The sequence below is a fragment of the Electrophorus electricus genome, chromosome 14 (assembly GCF_041902795.1).
Source record: "Electrophorus electricus isolate QZ-2024a chromosome 14, ASM4190279v1, whole genome shotgun sequence".
NCBI lineage: Eukaryota > Metazoa > Chordata > Actinopteri > Gymnotiformes > Gymnotidae > Electrophorus > Electrophorus electricus.
This window is the reverse complement of record NC_137510.1, coordinates 2,042,489-2,061,106: the sequence shown is the minus strand read 5'-3', so window position 1 is coordinate 2,061,106 and position 18,618 is coordinate 2,042,489. Positions and strand designations below refer to the sequence as shown.

Genomic DNA, 18,618 nt, shown 5'->3' with positions numbered 1-18,618 from the left:
AAATTTAATGGTGGATGTTATCGTCATGGGTAAAATTAGCTACTGCAATATAAGCCAAAGACACTTCCCATAAACCTTCTGGGTCCTGTCAGATGCACTAAGTTGACGTCTTGACATTTCCCTTACTTTCAGATAGCTGGTGACAGTCCTGTAGGAATGCCAACAAGTAGAGTAGATGGTTTCAGAAATGTTTTGGTGACAGTGTTGTATAATTAGAATGTTGAATTATTGCAACTATATAGTGTGATGGTGTTATTGCTTAATAATATGTTTAACCCTTCTGTCTCTCTCTCTCTCTCTCTCTCTCTCTCTCTCTCGCTCTCTCACTCTCTCGTTAGCTATGACCTTATCTTTGCAGGAGGGCCAGAGGAGATTTTGAGGAAGTTTCAGCAGTCCCATCATAAGGTGTTGTTTGGCGCGGAGGGTGTGATCTGGCCGGATGCACACCTGGTGGACCGCTACCCCCATGTTCGCAGCGGGAAACGCTTCCTCAACTCTGGAGGTGGGCAGAGGGAACGCTCAGAGACTTGGGAATCCAGGATGATTAAATTTTATTGGTCTTCTCGCCCGTGGTGATGTTCACACATAAATGCCTTTGTCATACACAAAGCATAAAGCAGTTAATCGGTCATTAATACTTACTAGATCCTTCACCATAATTTGTCAACCAAGAAGGTGCCTGTTGCATTAGACAGAGACAGTGATGTTTAACACCTCCTATCAGTCTTTTTGCTCAGTTCTTTTTGCTCAGGCAGGGTTAAATGTTTTCTCACTTCCCCAGTCTCTCTCTCTCTCTCTCTCTCTCTCTCTCTCTCTCTCTTACACACACACACACACACACACACAGCAATGTGGGAGGTAACACTTTACCAGCACATGTACAGAAGGTCTCTCCACACACAAGGTCATGGCCTTTGGTTATTTTAGCCTTGGTTCTGGCTCATACATGGTGCAGTACGCCACTGTGCAGAGGGTGCCGATCTCCTGGGTAGAAAAGGAATCTGCTTTCCAGAATAGAGCAGAATACAATTAAAAAAATGGTCAGAATAGTGAAAATGTTTTCCTTGTGTTTCCCATGGGCCATGACAAGACACCCTGTGGTATTTCCTGAAGGATACCAGCATGCTGCTCTATTCTGTAGAGGGACTGAGTGAATTTGTGTGTGTGTGTGCATGTGAGCATGTGTGTGTGTGTGTGTGTGTGTGTGTGTGTGTGTGTGTGTGTGTGTGTGTGAGAAGAGGAGAGAGATGGTGTATGCATGTGGCCACACCTCTACTTTCCTTATCCCTCGCTCCTTCTCTCTGTCTTTCGGTGCTCTACGTTATCTTCGTCCCTGCCCCATGGTCCCTGACCTCTCCTGGTTTCCAACGAACGTAGCTGCTCCTGCAGGTCATCCGCACTCCGCAGCATGTGGTCTGTGCTACTCTGGAATCACTGTGTTTTTTCGGCCTGCTATTTTCAACAGCAGAATTACGGCTGAGGTTGCGGTGGACGGAGAATCGCAGGAACCTCCTGTTTTGCCTGGACAAAAACAGCAGAATTAACATGAGGGCTTTATTTGTCTTGGGCTTCCTGTTCAATTCACTGGGCCCCAAGAGACTGAGGCCTGTTTGTGTCACTGCTGCCATTCAGCAGCCTGACACGCCAAATGTTCTGTTGCTTTTGGACTGGACACGGTGCACCAAGAAGACAGAGAAGTGACCCACAAGCTTTTCAGTCTAATCTGAAGACTGCAGGTCTGTGTGTGCGTGTGTGTGTGCATGTGTGTGTGTCTGTGTGTGTGTGTGCGTGTGTGTGTGCATGTGTGTGTGTGCATGTGTGTGTGTGTGTGTGTGTGCACGCATGTGTGAGTTTGTGTGTATGTGCATGTGTGTGTGTGTGTCTGTATGTGTGTGTGTGTGTATGTGTGTGTGTGTGTGCACGCGCGCATGTGTGAGTTTGTATGTGTGTGCATGTGTGAGTGTGTGTGTGTCTGTGTGAGTGTGTTTGCATGTGTGAGTGCGTGTGTGTGTGCGTGCACGCATGTGTGAGTTTGTGTGTGTGTGCATGTGTGAGTGTGTGTGTGTCTGTGTGAGTGTGTCTGTGTGTGTGTGTGTGTGTGTGTGTGTGTGTGTGTGTGTGTGTGTGTGTGTGTGTATGTGTGTGTGATTGCACACACAGGAAAGCCATAACTCAATGTGTCTTTTTGATCTTGCCATTACAGGGTACATGCGTTAGTCTGTAACACATGTAAAGTTCATACTGTTTAAGAGAAAGAGATTGAAACCACATGTCCTAATCCCTCCACATCTGTGCTGGGGCTTCTGAGCACGTTCCCTCAGTAGGGTGTCACTTTACTGCTCAGTCGTAAAGAAAAATTCATGTCACCACCTTCTTTAGCAAAAAAGGTCAGTTACTTAAGGCAGTGTGCTAAATGTGTGCTTTTTTATTATTGACGTATTATTATTAAGTTATTATTTAATATTTTCATTATTTCCCAACATCATGGGAAAACATAAAAAGTTTGAGGTTAGGGCTAGGAACAGAATTTGTACAATTGCTTCATTCATTTATTAATTTATTTTTACTGTTTTTCTGTTTATCTTTATAGAAATGTTAGTGGTGAAATACAGTATGTTGCTTTGCACATGATAGAAATGTGTTGGTCAAGTCTAAATCGTCCTCAGACATCAATCCCCACATTCAAAAGCACACACGGTGGCTCGGAATAACAGCGGATTAGCACTTGTTTCAAATATGAATATTATCCAAGTTATTTCCACATGAATATGCGTGTAGACATGAACAGGCCTTTGTTAACTGGAAGTAAAACTAAGATCTGATCCTCTCTGATAGTTCCCAGAAGGTGGGGAAAAGTCAGAAGAGGTCACTGATGTATCCCGTCATCTGTTAAAGGAACGCATCCTCTCCATAATGGCATTTCCAGACTGTAGAATGAAAGTGCTGTTTAGATTAAAGGCAGTACTGAGGTTTGTCAGAATGATGGGCTGGTTTATGCAGTGGTGTACTGGAGCCCTGCTACAGCTGCGAGCCAGTTCCGTCTTCTCACTCTTTCTTTTTCCTCTCTCTGTTTCTCAATCTTGCTTCCTGTCCACACTGCCCTCCATTCGTGCTTGCGTCGAGGTCATCTTAGCAACGGATCCCAGCAGGCACAGAGACCAACAGCAGGGCCAGGCCCTGAGAATCTCAGGTTGACGCGGAGCTGGCACAGGGTTAGCTGAGGTCCTGCTGAGCGATCCCGTGTACACACCCTGCCCCACCCTGTTTGAGCCGTTTGGGTCAGAGAGGTGCTGTCTTCCTTCTTTTTAATCAGTGCACTGTGTCAACTGTCTCCCTCTCCTGGAGGCTCCTGAGATGGTGCCAGGATATCACCTGGGTCCCCACAGTGTCCCAGCCCACATAATTGACGTGCGGGGAGTGCATAATTCCGGCTCTTTTTACGGCCTCTTTTAAAATCCCAAACTTTCCTTTTTTGAAAGGCAGTCTGTAAAGAGGCTGTGATGTCATTTGCAGGTTTCATGGGCTATGCGCCCAACATAAACATGATGGTGAGGCAGTGGGACCTTCATGACAACGACGATGACCAGCTCTTCTACACCAAGATCTACCTGAATGCCCTGCAGAGGGTGAGAACGCAGACACTCAGACGATGCACGTGAACAGCACAGCTGTTGCAAGAGATGCCCCAGTGAATCCAGCCCAGAACCTGACCGCACGCTCAATGCATTGAATGCTCAACACATCGAATCCTCAGAAAACAATCTGAATGCTTAAAAACATATGGCGGTAGCCTGAGGTTAGAGGTCACATGGTCACTCATCACAAGCTCTGGCTTTATCTCCTTTGTGTGTGTGTGTGTGTGTGTGTGTGTGTGTGTGTGTGTGTGTGTGTGTGTGTGTGTGTGTGTGTGTGTGTGTGTGTGTGTGTGTGTGTGTTTTAGGAGACCCTTAATATGTCTCTGGATCACAAATGCCAGATATTCCAGAATCTGAATGGCGCAGTGGGTGAGTGAATTCCAGATATTTGTTTGTAAACAGATTCAGGAGTGATGTCTTAATGTTCTGTGCAGTTTCATAGCCCAGAAAAACAACGTTGTTTTTATCGCCAAAGCGTGGTACTTGCTGTCATAATATTGTCAGATCGCCATTAAAAATTCAGTTTTCATGCAGCGATGTACTGGACGACTGGACTGTTACAAAACTGCATGTTTTGCTTGTAGATGAAGTTTTGCTGAAGTTTGGCACAGAGAGAGTTCGAGTCAGAAACACCGTCTTTGACAGTCTCCCTGTCATCGTCCATGGCAACATAAACACCAAAGTAAGTGACTTCCTTCCTGACTGTTTCAAAGTGCACACTGTGGGTGCAAAGAGCAGAGGCCGTCCAAAGTAGCTGCATCGCTTTCTGCATGCTCCTGTCTATCATGTCTGAAGTCTGTTCCCAGAGAAAACTGGTGCTTTTCTCCTGTCACGGAGCTGAGGCATGCGATTTCAACACAGTGTGTGAGGAGTGATGTCCTTTCAGGCTTCCAAAGAATGCGCCCCATAGTCCAAGAATCCTACTGCTTAGCCTATGTCATGCCCGGGAGCTGCCCGGTAGGACGTACGGCCGTCGCAGTGATCCCGTCCCCTAGACGAGGCTCCTCACCTCTTCTTGCCCTTCCAGCCAGCTCTGGTTCCCATGATGGCTTAAGCAGAGCTTCGGAGGTGACGAGTCATCGTCTCCTAACCCTCAAACATCTGTTAGCCCTGCTCCTAATGATTGGTCATTGACACATTAACCATCGCCAGCCGAGAGAGCAGCCTCCACACTCCCTCGGCCCCGGGGAGGCTGGCACTCGTCTGAACCCGTGGATGTGAAGCCTGTCATGGGGAAAACCTCCAGGCTCTCTGGGAGGGTGGTCCTGGGGACCAGCGCCCTTTTTATTGGCGTACAAATGAACTTTCACACAGCGAGGCTGTTAGCAAGCCGTGGCCATGAGTTAATACCAGAGAGTGAAGGCCACTGTCTGGTTTATGTCTCCTGGCTCTTTCTAAACAATAAGAACTTCCCAGTTTCCCTTTTAGCCTGCTGACCCCAGCCATCCCTGGAGAACGACACTCCAATTCCTAAAACAGCCGTGTTTATCTGTAATTGACATAAGTAATAACTGTATGCACACAACACAAAGAGCTGCATCTGTCCTTTGTCTGGACGTCGTCTGGGTTCCACATCATTGAGTTCCACAGTGCCACCTCTCCTCCAGCTGGAGGACACAAAGAAACGAGTGCAGTAAATACTTCCATCTCCATTACCTCCAGTCTGTGACTTGCTCTCCTCTCTCCTTCTCTCTCCTCTCTCCATCTCGCTTACTCGCTCTATCTCTTTCACTCCCTCTCTCTTTCCAACCCCCCCCCCACACACACCGAGTTAGTTTGTCTAAAAATCAATGGTGATTTATGCCATATGTTTTACATCTGTTATTATCCTTTTATCCCAGCATATTTATATCTTGGCACGGCACCCATCTATTATATTATATGTCACAGTGACAGAGATGGGCTTTGGCTCAAGACTGAGGCAGAGACAAAAATGATGGACAGTCTGATCTGGCCACTGGAATTCGAGCAACTTTTAGGGACTTGTTGTATTTAAGTCTCATTACTTCACGTTGACATCCTGTCTGCTCATATATGCCCTGTTGCTGTGTTGAAAGTTATGGGTGCATGTCCAAAAAACAAAAAAACAAAAACAAAAACAGCAGAACATTGTTGGCTGGTACATCAATGCAAATTTGACAGAAGGAACCTTTTTGGTCTCCTGTCCTTTGGTGTGACCTGAGAGCAGCCGCTGAGAATTGTTGGACAAACTTTAAATCAACAAGCCAGGAAACAAGCTCAGCAGCCTACATCAGCTAACTCAGTATTTAGCCTTTATATACTTTTACATATATATTTTATTTGCAATATATTACCTATGCAATTCTATGCATAATATTTTATTTTCCTCTTGCATCTTTGATGCAAAAAGCCACCTCCCCAAAAAATAACTCCATCTATTTTTGCAGATTTATTTGAACTACTTGGCCAACTACATCCCGAATGCCTGGAACTATGAGCATGGCTGCATCGTTTGTGACCGGGATACTGTGGACTTGTCTCTACTCGCAGTGAGTCAACCATCACGGACATCCACAGCTTTCACTTTCAATATCTTCATAAAGTAAAGTTATCTTATAAAGTTGGTTTTTTTTTTGGGGGGGGGGGGGATTGTGAGTTTTAATCAATGAATAAAAGTCTGTAACTATAGGAGAACTTGACAAGAGTTTTGCAACAAGAATCTTTTGATAAAGATTCGTACAGTGACAGCCCTGTCTTTTCAGAAATATTCAGTCATGTGATTCATTTTCGTGCATGTAGATTGCTGCTGTATATAAACTATAACCTATTTTTGTTAGTGGCAGTCACACTGGGTGGAAGTGTGTGTCTACGGAGGCCGCTTTGTGTCTGCCTACCCAGTGTAGTGGTGCACGCAGCCTTTACTGAGACGTCTTTGTGTGAGCTAAGGTGGTGTGAGGGGGCCATTCACGCCCACACGGCTCTGACTGAGATCCTGGATATTGGACTGGAGAGAACCTACTCGGGGGAAACTTCACTTTTAGAAACAAAGACTTCATTTGTAATATTTGTAGATTTTAGCAATCATATGTACACTTAGTGCATAGTGAGTTGGTTCATTTTAAATTTGTCCAGACATTATTGTCAGAGTGGAGTGTGTTTTCTCTGGTAATGGTCACGTCAGGTAATGTTAGAAGTATCAGGTATGTGTTGCATTACTGGAATGTTCATATGCTGTATTTAAACAATTTTTTTTCCTTTTTTGAATGAAGTCTGAATTATGCTGCCAACAAAACCAGGTAGTTATATTAAAAAAAAGATCTTAAAAAGTTTAAATATGAGATCAGATTCATCCATATATGTATGTTCATGCATTAAAATTTATTATATGTTAGGCATAAGCCACACGCATGGTTCTGGTTGCCATTTGAGAATTGAGATGTTCCAGGACTGGACAGTTACATCGAATGTGTCCAACAATAACGGGCTGTGCATTTCCTCCAGACACTTATTAAGGCAAAAGTCTTCCGAAGATCCACTCTAGGATGAGAAAGCTTTTCTGTGCTGTGGTTCAGGAAATGGCTTTCTGGTTTTTAGAAGGTTTCACTTAAAAGGGTGTCACCATGAAGGAGACTGCCTTTTAGTGGCTTAACCAGTACAGGAGTCGTGCACAGGGTGAGGCACAGCGGCTGCCCTGAAAATGTGATCATGGGAATTCTGGCAGAGAATGGCTCTAAATAAAGAGAGAGAGAGAGAGAGAGAGAGAGAGAGAGAGAGAGAGAGAGAGAGAGAGAGAGAGAGAGAGATGCTCAGCCCTGTTTTCCATCTGTCATTTATCTGTCTGTCTGTAGTGTCTGTTGCTTGGTGTCTACCCCTCTTCCTCATCCCTGTATTATTCACCACACAGTACTCACTGTGGGGAAGTGCAGCCTCTCTGGGTCTTGGAGGGACACATGCTAAAGTTGCTAGGTGGAAACGAAGACTACCACGATGTGCTTTGTGTAATAATTCTGACTTGCCCTGTAATTTCTCTGTAATTCCTTTTCTTCTTTCTGTGGCCTTGGGAAGGGATTGATGAGTTTGGTTTTGTTTCATCATTCCTGCCCTCTATAGGAGTAATGACCATGTTCTACCTCACTGGATCGATTTAAAGAGGGTTATGAATGCAAGTAATGTCCACGTAGATGGCCAGCCACGTCAATGAATGCGAGCTGCTCCTGTTCCTTCCAGTATAAATCACTTTCATTCGAATTCATGCTAAACCAGAGTGATGCCTGTTTTTCCTATAAACACCGATCACGCCACTTATTTATTTCAAAGAATTATGGAGCTGCTCGCAATGTCCGCTTCCTAGAAAGCCTTGAGAATGTTCCCACATGACTCAGCACTCCCTCCGTTCCATTCTGCTAGGCCGCGGCAGCACGGCTCATTCCAGGGTAATTGGTTCCTTCTGCTAACGTGTGGTGAGCTTCAGAGTCCAAGCAGATCTGGGTGGATGTTCAGAGCCTGTGCCTCAAGGCTGCAGACAACAGCAGAGCCTGTGCCTTACCCCAGAGCTGCAGACCAAGTATAATGGGTGTCCTACCCCAGGTCTCCCTGTCTGCTGTCAGCTTCTCACGGTGGGTTTGCAAGGCTTAGAAGGGGCCTGTTTCTGTCTAGGAACAAACTCGGCCACTTCTCCACCCGCTCCACCCTCCTCCCTGCCCTCTCGGTCAGTGACAGTTTAAGAAGTTTTGGCTCGTGAAGCGAATGCCCCCCCCCCCCCCTCCTGGGGAGAGTCTGGCAGCCAGGAGAGTGGCACTGACTGCCCCTCCAGCACAGCCTCATGGGAAAGGAAAGGAGCTCTGTCTCTCTGAACTCTGGTCCTTTTCACCATGAGCCTGAGAGTGTTCGGGGTACTTAAGAGCAGGGCTGCACCTCTCTGGGACCAGTGGTGCAGATAAACTGCACATCCATGGCACAGTTCATAGCTATGAATGGCATATATAGGACATATATGACATATGAATGGCATATATAGGACATCCTCGTAGCTATGACATGCGTTTGCTGCTCATGTGCTCTGCTTCAAATACTGTGCATACACCACAAATGCTAAATCAGTTTTCAACTTTGCTCTTCAAGTTTACGATCGTAGTTTCCCTTCTACCCGGACAGGAATATCCACGTGTGAGGGTGGGTGTGTTTATTGAGCAGCCCACTCCCTTTCTGCCTGAGTTTCTTCAACGGCTCCTGACGCTGGATTATCCCAAAGATAAACTGGACGTGTTCTTTCACAACAGCGTGAGTGTGCAGCTGCGTTCACGTTGGAGATGGGCTTGACCTTGCAGATGGTGTCATACACCCACCTGCCTGTGACATTCTTATCCCAAATCTGACACCTCAGGAGGTTTACCATGAGAAGCACTTGCAGGCATTCTGGCAGGAGAACAAGGACGTGTTTAGGAGCTTTAAGGTCGTTGGCCCCGAGGAACCTCTGAGCCAGGGAGAGGCGAGGAACCTCGGCATGTGAGTCTCTCCTTTCACGCTGCTTACTTCTAGGTGCCCACTTTAAAAAAACGCGCAAAATTAGGCCAAAGTACAATGCAAATGAAAGCTAATGTTATGATCAAAGAAAAACTGGAACTTTTATTGTCTGCAAGAAGTCAGATGAGTGGCTCATAAATGAGAAATATGGGAACATTATATCACAAAACAGCACAGCTGCACTATAAGACTCCAAAAGAGAATAAAGAATGATATTTATGAAGTCAAACTCAATCTAAATCTGTGTTCCTAAGAGAAGACCAGTTGAGATCTGATATTTTGCAGAGCGTGGCAAGGTATGTGATGCACGATGCAATCTCATTAAATGTCCCACATGGTGGCTCATAGAAGCCTGGGTCAAGCACAAAGGCTGAGCTGTTCTTGCATGCCTGCTCTGACACCCAGTTCATTAAAGCATTACCCTGCACCAGGCCGTGTGCACGGAGCCCTCAGCCCCGGGCCACGCAGGTGGAACACAGGGCAGGTTGCCATAGTGCACAAGCACCAGAAATGCTTCTTCAATGCAAATGACCTTTGGTTCTGCAATCCCATGAGGTCAGATTTATTAGACTGCAATCAAAAACTGCTTTTTTCACCCAGGACGTGGGTGCAAAGACCTTAGCCGAAGTGTAAAAAATAGGAATAAGGTTGCAAAAATGAATGATGAAACAAAAATGAATGAATGAGAAATAAAGTGTGAATCAAAGAATTTTCTATGCGCGTTTGTCAACCAGGGACCTGTGCCGGAAGGATCCTGCATGCCGTTATTACTTCAGTATCGATGCCGACGTCATGCTCACCAACAGACAGACACTAAAGCTTCTAATAGGTCAGAACAGGTACGTGCCCTCTGCCCACACCCACCTGACCCTTCTGGAAACTTCCGCGGCAGCCATCCAGAGTGCATGCATGTCGGACGGTATCCCTCGATTTCGGAAACCACGGGAATGTCACCACTGACCAAAACGAAACTCCCTTGCCACTTAAAAATAAGCGCTGGTGACTTCCTGTTTTCCCTTGACATTTGGAAACAGCGCATGGCTCTGCTGCCAGAGCTTCAAACTGCTGTTTTGAATTAGAGAAACATCATTGTCAATTTATTTTTCTTTTTTTCACCAAACCCACCGCCTTGATGAGCAAACATCTCAGAGACAGCTGCCGGGTCCACGGGGCAGTGTGTAACCCAGCCTCCCTTTGCCAAATAGAAACCTCTGCTTAGATATTTAAGGAAGCCATGGGAATTCTCTCTGCTGGCACCAAACTCTGGAACGAACAGGCAAATCGTAACCTTAGAAATGTGTTTTTTTTATTGTCTTGCATGCACGTTGTCAAGGGCCACTGTAATTTTTTGTTATGCTTCTCCAGTGACACTTTTCTCCTCACGGTAGCGACGTTCTTTAATGTGTGCTCGTGGTTTTGTGTTTCTTCACCAGACTCTAATTCTCACCATTGCACTCAGCACAGAACACAGTCTGCAAAGTCAAACCATCTCTTGAATTCTGAAATAATTTTGAAATAATAAATATGAAAATACAAATTTCTACTGTAGTGGAGAATATTGCTTTAAAGCTTACTTGGATCTTCACTTGGTCACAGTCTGTTATTTGGGATCGAATCGTGACATCTGCCAAACTTTCACCCTGACAGACACACACACCTCTGCTGCCTTTTCCACTTTTGTACCCTCAGAAAAATCATTGGGCCCCTCGTCACACGTCACGGCAAGTTGTGGTCCAACTTCTGGGGAGGCTTGAGTCTGGACGGCTACTACGCACGCTCCGAGGATTACATCGACATCGTACAGGGCAAGCGGGTGTGAGTGTGCCGGCAGCTCCGTCAGAGCGCTTTGGAAGAGGAGATATTGGCCGGATCTGTCTCTGATTAGAAAATGTCCATGTCCTAGCACGCTTCCTGTAGGATCTGAATCAAAATGGCAGGGTCCAAATGGCCCTGTGTGTGTTAGACTGTCAGTGTCACACTGTGTGTGCTAAACTGTGTGTGTCACACTGTGTGTGTTAGACTGCTGATAAGGTGATTTTATCACAGAAAGGCATAATGGATGACAGGCGTCTTGTTAACATCAAATCACCACGTGAAACCACGTGTCTTTTTGTCACACACGAGAAGTAAAAAACAGCCTTGAATGAAACAGCAGCCAGCAGTCAGACGAAACGAATTACTGCAGTATGGAAACGACACCCTTTCTCCATTTCTTTGTAATAGCGGTGTCTGGAATATTCCCTACATGGCTCACGTGTACCTGGTGAAAGGCGACATTTTGAGGAGTGAACTGAAAGAGAAGAATATGTTTGTCCTGGAGAAGCTGGACCCTGACATGGCGCTGTGCAGAAATGCCAGAGAGAGGGTGAGACCAATGGCACGCTAGCTCAAGCCTGCACGTTAGACCAGACAGGAGGCGGCTCACAAAATCTTCAAGGACATTTTCCTTTGAAAAGTAGTCCAGTGATTTATTATGTGTTCTAGTGGGCCAGTGGTAACTATGTTTGGTACAGTCCATGCCCGCTGGCACTGTATGATTTAAGCAGATTTGGCAGGCAAACTCTAATTTTGTTGGACTTAAATGCCTCCACAATTCTCTTGAGAGCTGTTAAGTTGTACAGAGATTGTTAGTTTATCATTGCCATGTTTCCTAATTCCATTAAATCACTGTTGCACTTCTTGTCCAAATAGATAACTGACAAGTCTGCTGAGTGCATCAGTCTGTTGTCTGAATCCATAGCATGATGTCTCATGGTTTACTGTAGCTTCTATGGCACGTTCCAGGTCTTTTGCTGGTGACCCATCATCTTCTCCTCTTAACCCTTTCCCTTTGACCTCTAACCTGTGAGAATGGGAATGTCTAGATTTCTTTATTCTCCTTGATTTGTCCTTTTTGAATCCTTAACTCAACTGCCCCCTATTCCATCCCCAGACCTCCACTCTGCTCGCTTGTTTTGGTTTGCTATGTCTGTTTCTTTCCTGCTCCTGTTTTGGCACCGAACACATTTGGTACATCGAGTGCTAATCACTCGAACCATGCGGGCTCAGAGCTGGGACGCGCCAGAACGGCAGCCGCTCCAGAAATGTGTGGCTGATTATCAGAATGCTTTAACACTGCTAGACATGGAGCCTGTCACTGTAAGACTGGCGAGGTGGAAAGCTTTGACTCAAACATTTTACTGCCCTGCATGTGACGGAATTCCGGGTGCTATCTTTTAACTGATGCAGTCTTGCTCTGTCCTGTATGGCCATCTCCTCTCTGCTGATAGGGCGACATGCCCACACCTGCATCGTGCACTTTCTCCCTGTCATTCTCTTGTTTTTGAACGAAGACGTTTCCAAATTGACACGGTGCTTTTCCTTCGTTTTAGACAATACACAGAGAGAAAGATTCTCCTTCTCCGGAGTCATTCCATATGCTCAGGCCCCCAAAGGTTTTCTTATATATATATATATATATATTTATTATTATTATTATTTATTCCTCTACATTACTTCTACTCTTAAATGAACGTGAACATGCATTTTGCAGTTATGCATAGAAACATCACTTTTCCAAACGGTTCGCAAGTGACTCATTTAGCAGTTGGCACAAAACTAACCTTTTATTTGTAATCTCTCAGTATTCTGAACATGCAGTAAATTGTGTGAAATCCCCATATCCCCATGCACCATTGTATATCAGATTATGTGCACAATCTGACTATATAAATTATAGATCTGATATAGCCATTTAAGACACAAAAGAACATGCATGTCCAAATAACTGAATTGTTGTTTTTTTTTATGATCTAAAATCTATGACATTACATTAGATTTTAGCTGCATGTCCTCTAATGGTGACATAACACTGAGATGCTTTTGGAATGCATCCCACATAACAGATGCATTCAGAGTCTCTGCCAAATCCTTTCTAAAAGTGATGCAGCCAAATGATGTTCTGAGGATCTGTTTTTTTTAATAGATTTGGAGAGAAAGCACCTGTTCTGGATCAGAGATGATCTGCATTAGTCTTTTAAAGGTCTCCCCATCCTTAGCGAGAGGTTGACAGAGAAGAGGTCGATAACGTTCAGGAACTCTTCTCCGACACCCCCCCCCCCCCCAACAGTCAGCCACATCCCATAATTCCTTGTAACAACTGTTTGTCTCAAAAGCCAAATCCCCAAGCACACCAGTAACATGAAGCTCCTCCCTCCCTAAACCCCCTGACCGAGTTCAGCCTGGGCCACAACGCCTGCCAACACAGTGCAGCACTCATGAGTAAACCAGGCCTCTGGCCCCTCACACGGCTCCTGGAGCAGATCGGCCCCCTGCCTTCCCGATGCCACTACGTTCCTGCCTCCACCTGCCCCCACATCCTTGTACCATCCAGAAAGAAGCACGGATTCATTAGCATAGATTATATATGTTACAGATGTAGAAACAATCCCTGGTTAGTTTTCATAGTGTGGTGTTGTGTGATTTTCCATATTTTTAATCAGCGCTGTCTTATTACTGATTAAATGCTTCAGTGACATATTAGAGTTTTCTGCTGTGTTGATTTCATATTAAATGTTGCTTTATTTTTAGTCAGTTGGTTGACTGTCTTTCTCTGTACACTCCAGGGTGTTTTCATGTATATTACCAATCGTCATGAGTTTGGAAGACTTCTATCAACAACCAACTACAACACCTCCCACTTTCACAACGACTTGTGGCAGATATTTGAGAACCCATTGGTGAGAGACCAGATTCTTTTTGTCATAAAACTGTTTATATTAAATCAACACTGAAAGCGGACAAGCAGGCAAAGTTTCTCGTCTTCAGGTCTGCTGAAGGAAAGCTGGTGTCTCTCTCTATGAGGTGTTTTGGCTAACCTCTCGTTGACTTACAACAAACTTGTTTAGTCCGCACTCGTTCACCAAAAGTACGGAGGGCACACGGGGCCTTTAACTTGATGAAAGCGGACAGCGCTAACCATCTGTTTCCTCCACAGGACTGGAAGGAGAAGTACATCCATCCCAACTACACTCAGATATTTAGTGAGAACCATGTGGAACAGGTACTGGCATGGCTCTCAGACCCATCGGAGCTACTGATTGGCTCTCCAGTGTTAACACACTGCTTCTGGCAATATCAGATTCTAATCGGAGGCTTATAGCAACAGCCAGACCTGAAGCCAGAAAACAGACATTCCTCTGCTATCTCTCCACCCTGGCTTAGCTGACTAGACTGTTGCAGATGTGCTGAGCCTTAGAGTGTGTGTGTGTGTGTGTGTGTGTGCAGCCATGTCCAGATGTGTTCTGGTTCCCCGTGTTGACTGAACAGGCCTGTGATGAGCTTGTGGAGGAGATGGAGAACTATGGATCGTGGTCTGGTGGAAAACATGAGGTAAGAGATTCGCGACTCTCAGAAACAGACCGTGAAACAACCTACACAGACTCGAATAATCCTCAGTTGTTTGACGGAAGTGTTGTGCTTGTAAGGAGTGAAGAATTTATGGAAGGGCATTGTGTAAGTCATTTTAAGCGATCCCAAAGATCTTAGGGATAAGTAACTGGATCTGCAGTTCTCCTTTAGCAACTGTGTCCTTTAACTCGGACAGTGTGCTACATGAAAAGCCCCTAAGCAAATCCAGCACAAAAGGTTCCAAAGTCACTGGGAGATCTTTACCACACAGGTTATTCACCCCTGCTGAGAACACATAATTTCTAACTGGACAGGCAATAAGCATTGCTTCCTTCTGCAGGACAGACGCATCACCGGAGGCTACGAGACCGTGCCCACTGACGACATCCACATGAAGCAGATCGATTACGACAAGGAATGGCTGCATTTCCTCCGGGAGTTCATCTCGCCTGTCACGCTGAAGGTCTTCTCCGGATATTACACCAAGGTGGGCTATGCCAATGCGAGCCGGCTCCTGGAAGCCTCCGTGATCGGAGGGCGATGCTGTGTGAAATTGCGCCTGCATTGTTCACATGGACGTATGCGGCCGGTGTGATGGAGCTAGCAGGGGGAGACTCCGACTGTCTGTGTTCTGTCTCTTCCAGGGCTATGCCATCATGAACTTCGTGGTGAAGTACACTCCTTCCAGACAAGCATACCTGAGACCTCACCACGACTCCTCCACCTTCACTATTAACATCGCGCTCAACCATAAAGGCATGGATTTCCAGGCAAGCATATGATCCCTTTTCAGTATTGTTATATTAAAATCTGCAGGGTTCATTAACTACAGAAAAGTCTACGTCACTCTGGATTTAATGTGTTTGATCTGAATCTTTATTCAACAAGTATCACATGCACAGAGAATTTCTCATGGTGCAGGCGTCGGAGTTAGATCAGACTGAAACACTGATGGTGTAAAGTGACAGGCCTTTGGCTCAGCCTGATGGTCTTTGGTTCTTTCTGCTTGCTCCAGGGAGGAGGCTGTCGGTTCCACAGGTATAACTGTTCTATCGAGTCTCCCAGGAAAGGCTGGAGCTTTATGCATCCAGGCAGACTAACACACCTCCATGAAGGACTGCCCACCACCAATGGCACGCGTTACATTGCCGTGTCTTTTGTCGACCCATAACTTTCCCATCGCCGTTAGGAAATGATTCGGTTCTGTGCGCGTATGCAAATGTTGTTGTATTTTTGTTTTTTGTTCTTTTTTTTTTTTACATAATTGTTTGTTGTTTTTAACTTTATTGGTTTGTGGCCTCTGTGACAGTTACTACTGTGCTAAAAAAAAAACAGCAAGTTCAACAAACGGTCACAATATGTTTGTGGGAAGTTACATTTCCACACTGAGAAAGGTCACACACATACAGTCCTACAGACACACACACACAAACACACACACACACACACACACACACACACAAAGAGGATTACAACAGTTCGCATGTTTTGCTTTTAAAAACTGACACTGCAGGGAAAACATCTTTTCTCCTTTATTTTCAGCAGAATCAGGTCAAATCTAAAAGTGTCCTAACGGGAGTGCTGTGGACTCTCCACAGCCTTCAGGAGAGACAATGCCATCCTCTGTAGTGCACCGAGGTGCTGTTTCAGTTTACGGTTTTATGGTTTTTAAGGTCAGTCTTTCAGTTGTTTTTTTCTTGACAAACATGTTTTTGTTATTAATATCCAATCAAGAGAGATGGTAAATATGTATTTTTATATTTGCACATCAAGAAAAGGAAAACGACAACAGGGTTTAATTTAAATTCTGGTTGAATGGAGTTTGATAAATACTGACTTTTACTTGAAGGGTAGGTTTTCTGGATGTAGAATACATTTTGGATTGAGTTTGGACTGAGTCGATCGATTCACCATTGAAAATCCTTATCTTTAGCTTCCTGGTGCCTAAAAACTGACCAAAGATGTTTTTTCCTGTTAAACAGAAGGTTACGACATGCTGGTATTATCTGGTCCTGACCCAAACCTTCTGGACAGGTCATTTGTTATGTATGAATGAATCTTGAACTTCATCCAGGTCCCCACTGTTTTAACTTATTTTGAAACTGTTGAAAACTTAATAAAAATGATTTTAAAGTGAAGAGTTGTTTTATATTGACCTGACCCACCACATTTACATTGAAGGTAAGGGCACTTGATGTACCAGCTCTGTCCCTGGAGATCCCAAAAGCACCTAAACTGAACTAACATCATGAATTTCTCTGTGTTACATTCAGTTCAGAACCCTGTCACGTTCAGCTCAGATCTCTGTCATGTTGTCTTTCACGTTCAGATCTTCAGTAGTCACTCTGAGCTATCGCTCAAGCAAAGCCACCACGTGCACTTCTGGACCCAACCGTTCCGACCTGAACACCACCTCTCACCACTGCACATGCACAGGTCTCACACCCCAGCAGAACTCCTGAGGACGAGGGGGGGCGAGTACAACCACATTCACTACACTGTTCCCGGGCGCCATGGAGACGTTACCAAGGAGCCCGTCACCACTGCCATCTCCTTCTCCACTAGTCTCTGATTGGTTGTTTAATATTTGTTAGTCAATTTTAGGCTTATCTGCCTGGATACACTTTAAATCAGTTCCTCTCAGGAGTTCTTCCACGTGCTCTCGTGCTGCAGTTTTTCCTTCACACTGTCATGTGTGACCGCTCACTAGGGGCCTGGACCTGGATTCTCTGTATAGATCGTTTTTGTAATACTTCTTGGTGACACCGCATATTGTAAAAAGTGCTATGCAAATAAATTTGAATGTATACAGTAACGAAGGGGTCTGTGCTTGGTAGGAGTCCCTGAGTACGTATAACACCCTCTGTAAAGTGTGTCTGAGGGGGACATGCACAGCCATTTGTTAAATCCACTCTCATCAGCTCCATCTGAAGGTTAAAAGGACCTGTGTGGGGTGCGGAGGTGTAATTCCTTCCCAGGCCGGGACAGAGGCGAGAGGGGAGTTCTCCCCCTCACGTCTCTCTCTCCTTCTCCCTCGCTGCGTCTCTCTCCGCCTCTCAGAGGTGCTACCTGCCCGGGAGCACGTTGCTGGGGCTTTTCCCGCTACATCTACATGTCTGAGCAGCTACTGAGAGGAGAGCATGAAAGCAGAGCCCACAGGTCACGCTGCACCTGGGCGGAGAAAGGGGTCTCTGTCTCTCAGCTCCCTCACACTCTCCGCCCCAAGCCCACTGTCCCGGTCCTCTGAAAGGTGACATTGATGCCGTTCTGCAGCACAGGAAACCTGCAGGACTAATAAGCCAACAGCTTCGCAGAGCCCAACTTATCAAACAGAGGTTAGAGGGAGCGCTGTACACACCGGGCTAAGAGATCACACAGACGCAGGTCACTGAGGAGCAGACGTGTAACGTCAGACAAGCCTACCGGGACTCATTTACATTTTTCTCCCTCAGTCAGCTCCGAAACACAGACGTTCCATGGTCCAAACTTTGATGACAGGCCACTAACTGCAGGGCATTACTGAAGTTTAGATCCTGGTCTCTCCCTCCCTTTATATCCAGTATAGCATTTATGGTCAGTTGCTGTAAGGCAGCCTTGGTACAGGACGTAATGTACGACGGCCAAACGAAAGGCAGCGTTCCCCTAACTGCAGGGTGCCTAGTGACACTGAGTGCCTGTTGTGTGACACTCACTGCAGACATGACCACACAGGCAACTAGGCCTCCCAGCAGGGTACAGATTAAAGTAAACACACACACACACACAAACATACACACACACCTGCACACACACACACACACACACACACACACACTCAAACATGCACATATTCACCTTGACATGCACACGTGGAGTACCTGAGTAAAGATACTTTAGAGGACACAGACACACAAAGTCTTGTTTACTCTGTGTGACCAAAAGGGGAGAAAACAGGATTTTTCAAATGAAAGTACCTTTTTTTTTGGTAAAAAAGCGTTTGTATCCATGGGGACCTAAACGTGTTCCCCACAAGGTCAAACATGTCAGATGTTCTTATCCTTGCGAGGTCATTTGTTCCCACAGAAATATGTACACACACACACACACACACACACACACACACACGCACGCA

The 18,618-nt window shown here is 45.5% G+C and overlaps 1 protein-coding gene across 4 annotated transcripts in view; it reads left to right on the top strand.

The window, feature by feature from the left end:
* plod2 (procollagen-lysine, 2-oxoglutarate 5-dioxygenase 2) overlaps positions 1-17,273 on the top strand; it is a 34,153-nt gene extending 16,880 nt beyond the window's left edge. The window contains exons 4-20 of one of the 4 annotated variants that reach the window (XM_081696064.1): positions 339-502; positions 3,514-3,626; positions 3,941-4,004; positions 4,220-4,317; positions 6,044-6,145; positions 8,751-8,876; positions 8,980-9,101; positions 9,854-9,958; positions 10,809-10,934; positions 11,343-11,484; positions 12,491-12,553; positions 13,724-13,837; positions 14,095-14,160; positions 14,385-14,489; positions 14,848-14,994; positions 15,152-15,277; positions 16,837-17,273. In XM_081696064.1, coding sequence (XP_081552190.1) covers positions 339-502; positions 3,514-3,626; positions 3,941-4,004; positions 4,220-4,317; positions 6,044-6,145; positions 8,751-8,876; positions 8,980-9,101; positions 9,854-9,958; positions 10,809-10,934; positions 11,343-11,484; positions 12,491-12,553; positions 13,724-13,837; positions 14,095-14,160; positions 14,385-14,489; positions 14,848-14,994; positions 15,152-15,277; positions 16,837-17,079 — 2,026 coding nt within the window. In that variant the 3' untranslated portion in view covers positions 17,080-17,273. Of the gene's footprint in view, positions 1-338; positions 503-3,513; positions 3,627-3,940; positions 4,005-4,219; positions 4,318-6,043; positions 6,146-8,750; positions 8,877-8,979; positions 9,102-9,853; positions 9,959-10,808; positions 10,935-11,342; positions 11,485-12,490; positions 12,554-13,723; positions 13,838-14,094; positions 14,161-14,384; positions 14,490-14,847; positions 14,995-15,151; positions 15,278-15,522; positions 16,646-16,836 lie in introns of those variants that run through there. The other 3 variants (XM_027017777.3, XM_081696065.1, XM_027017778.3) reach the window with 3 other exon arrangements.
* The last annotated feature ends 1,345 nt before the right edge of the window (positions 17,274-18,618 follow it).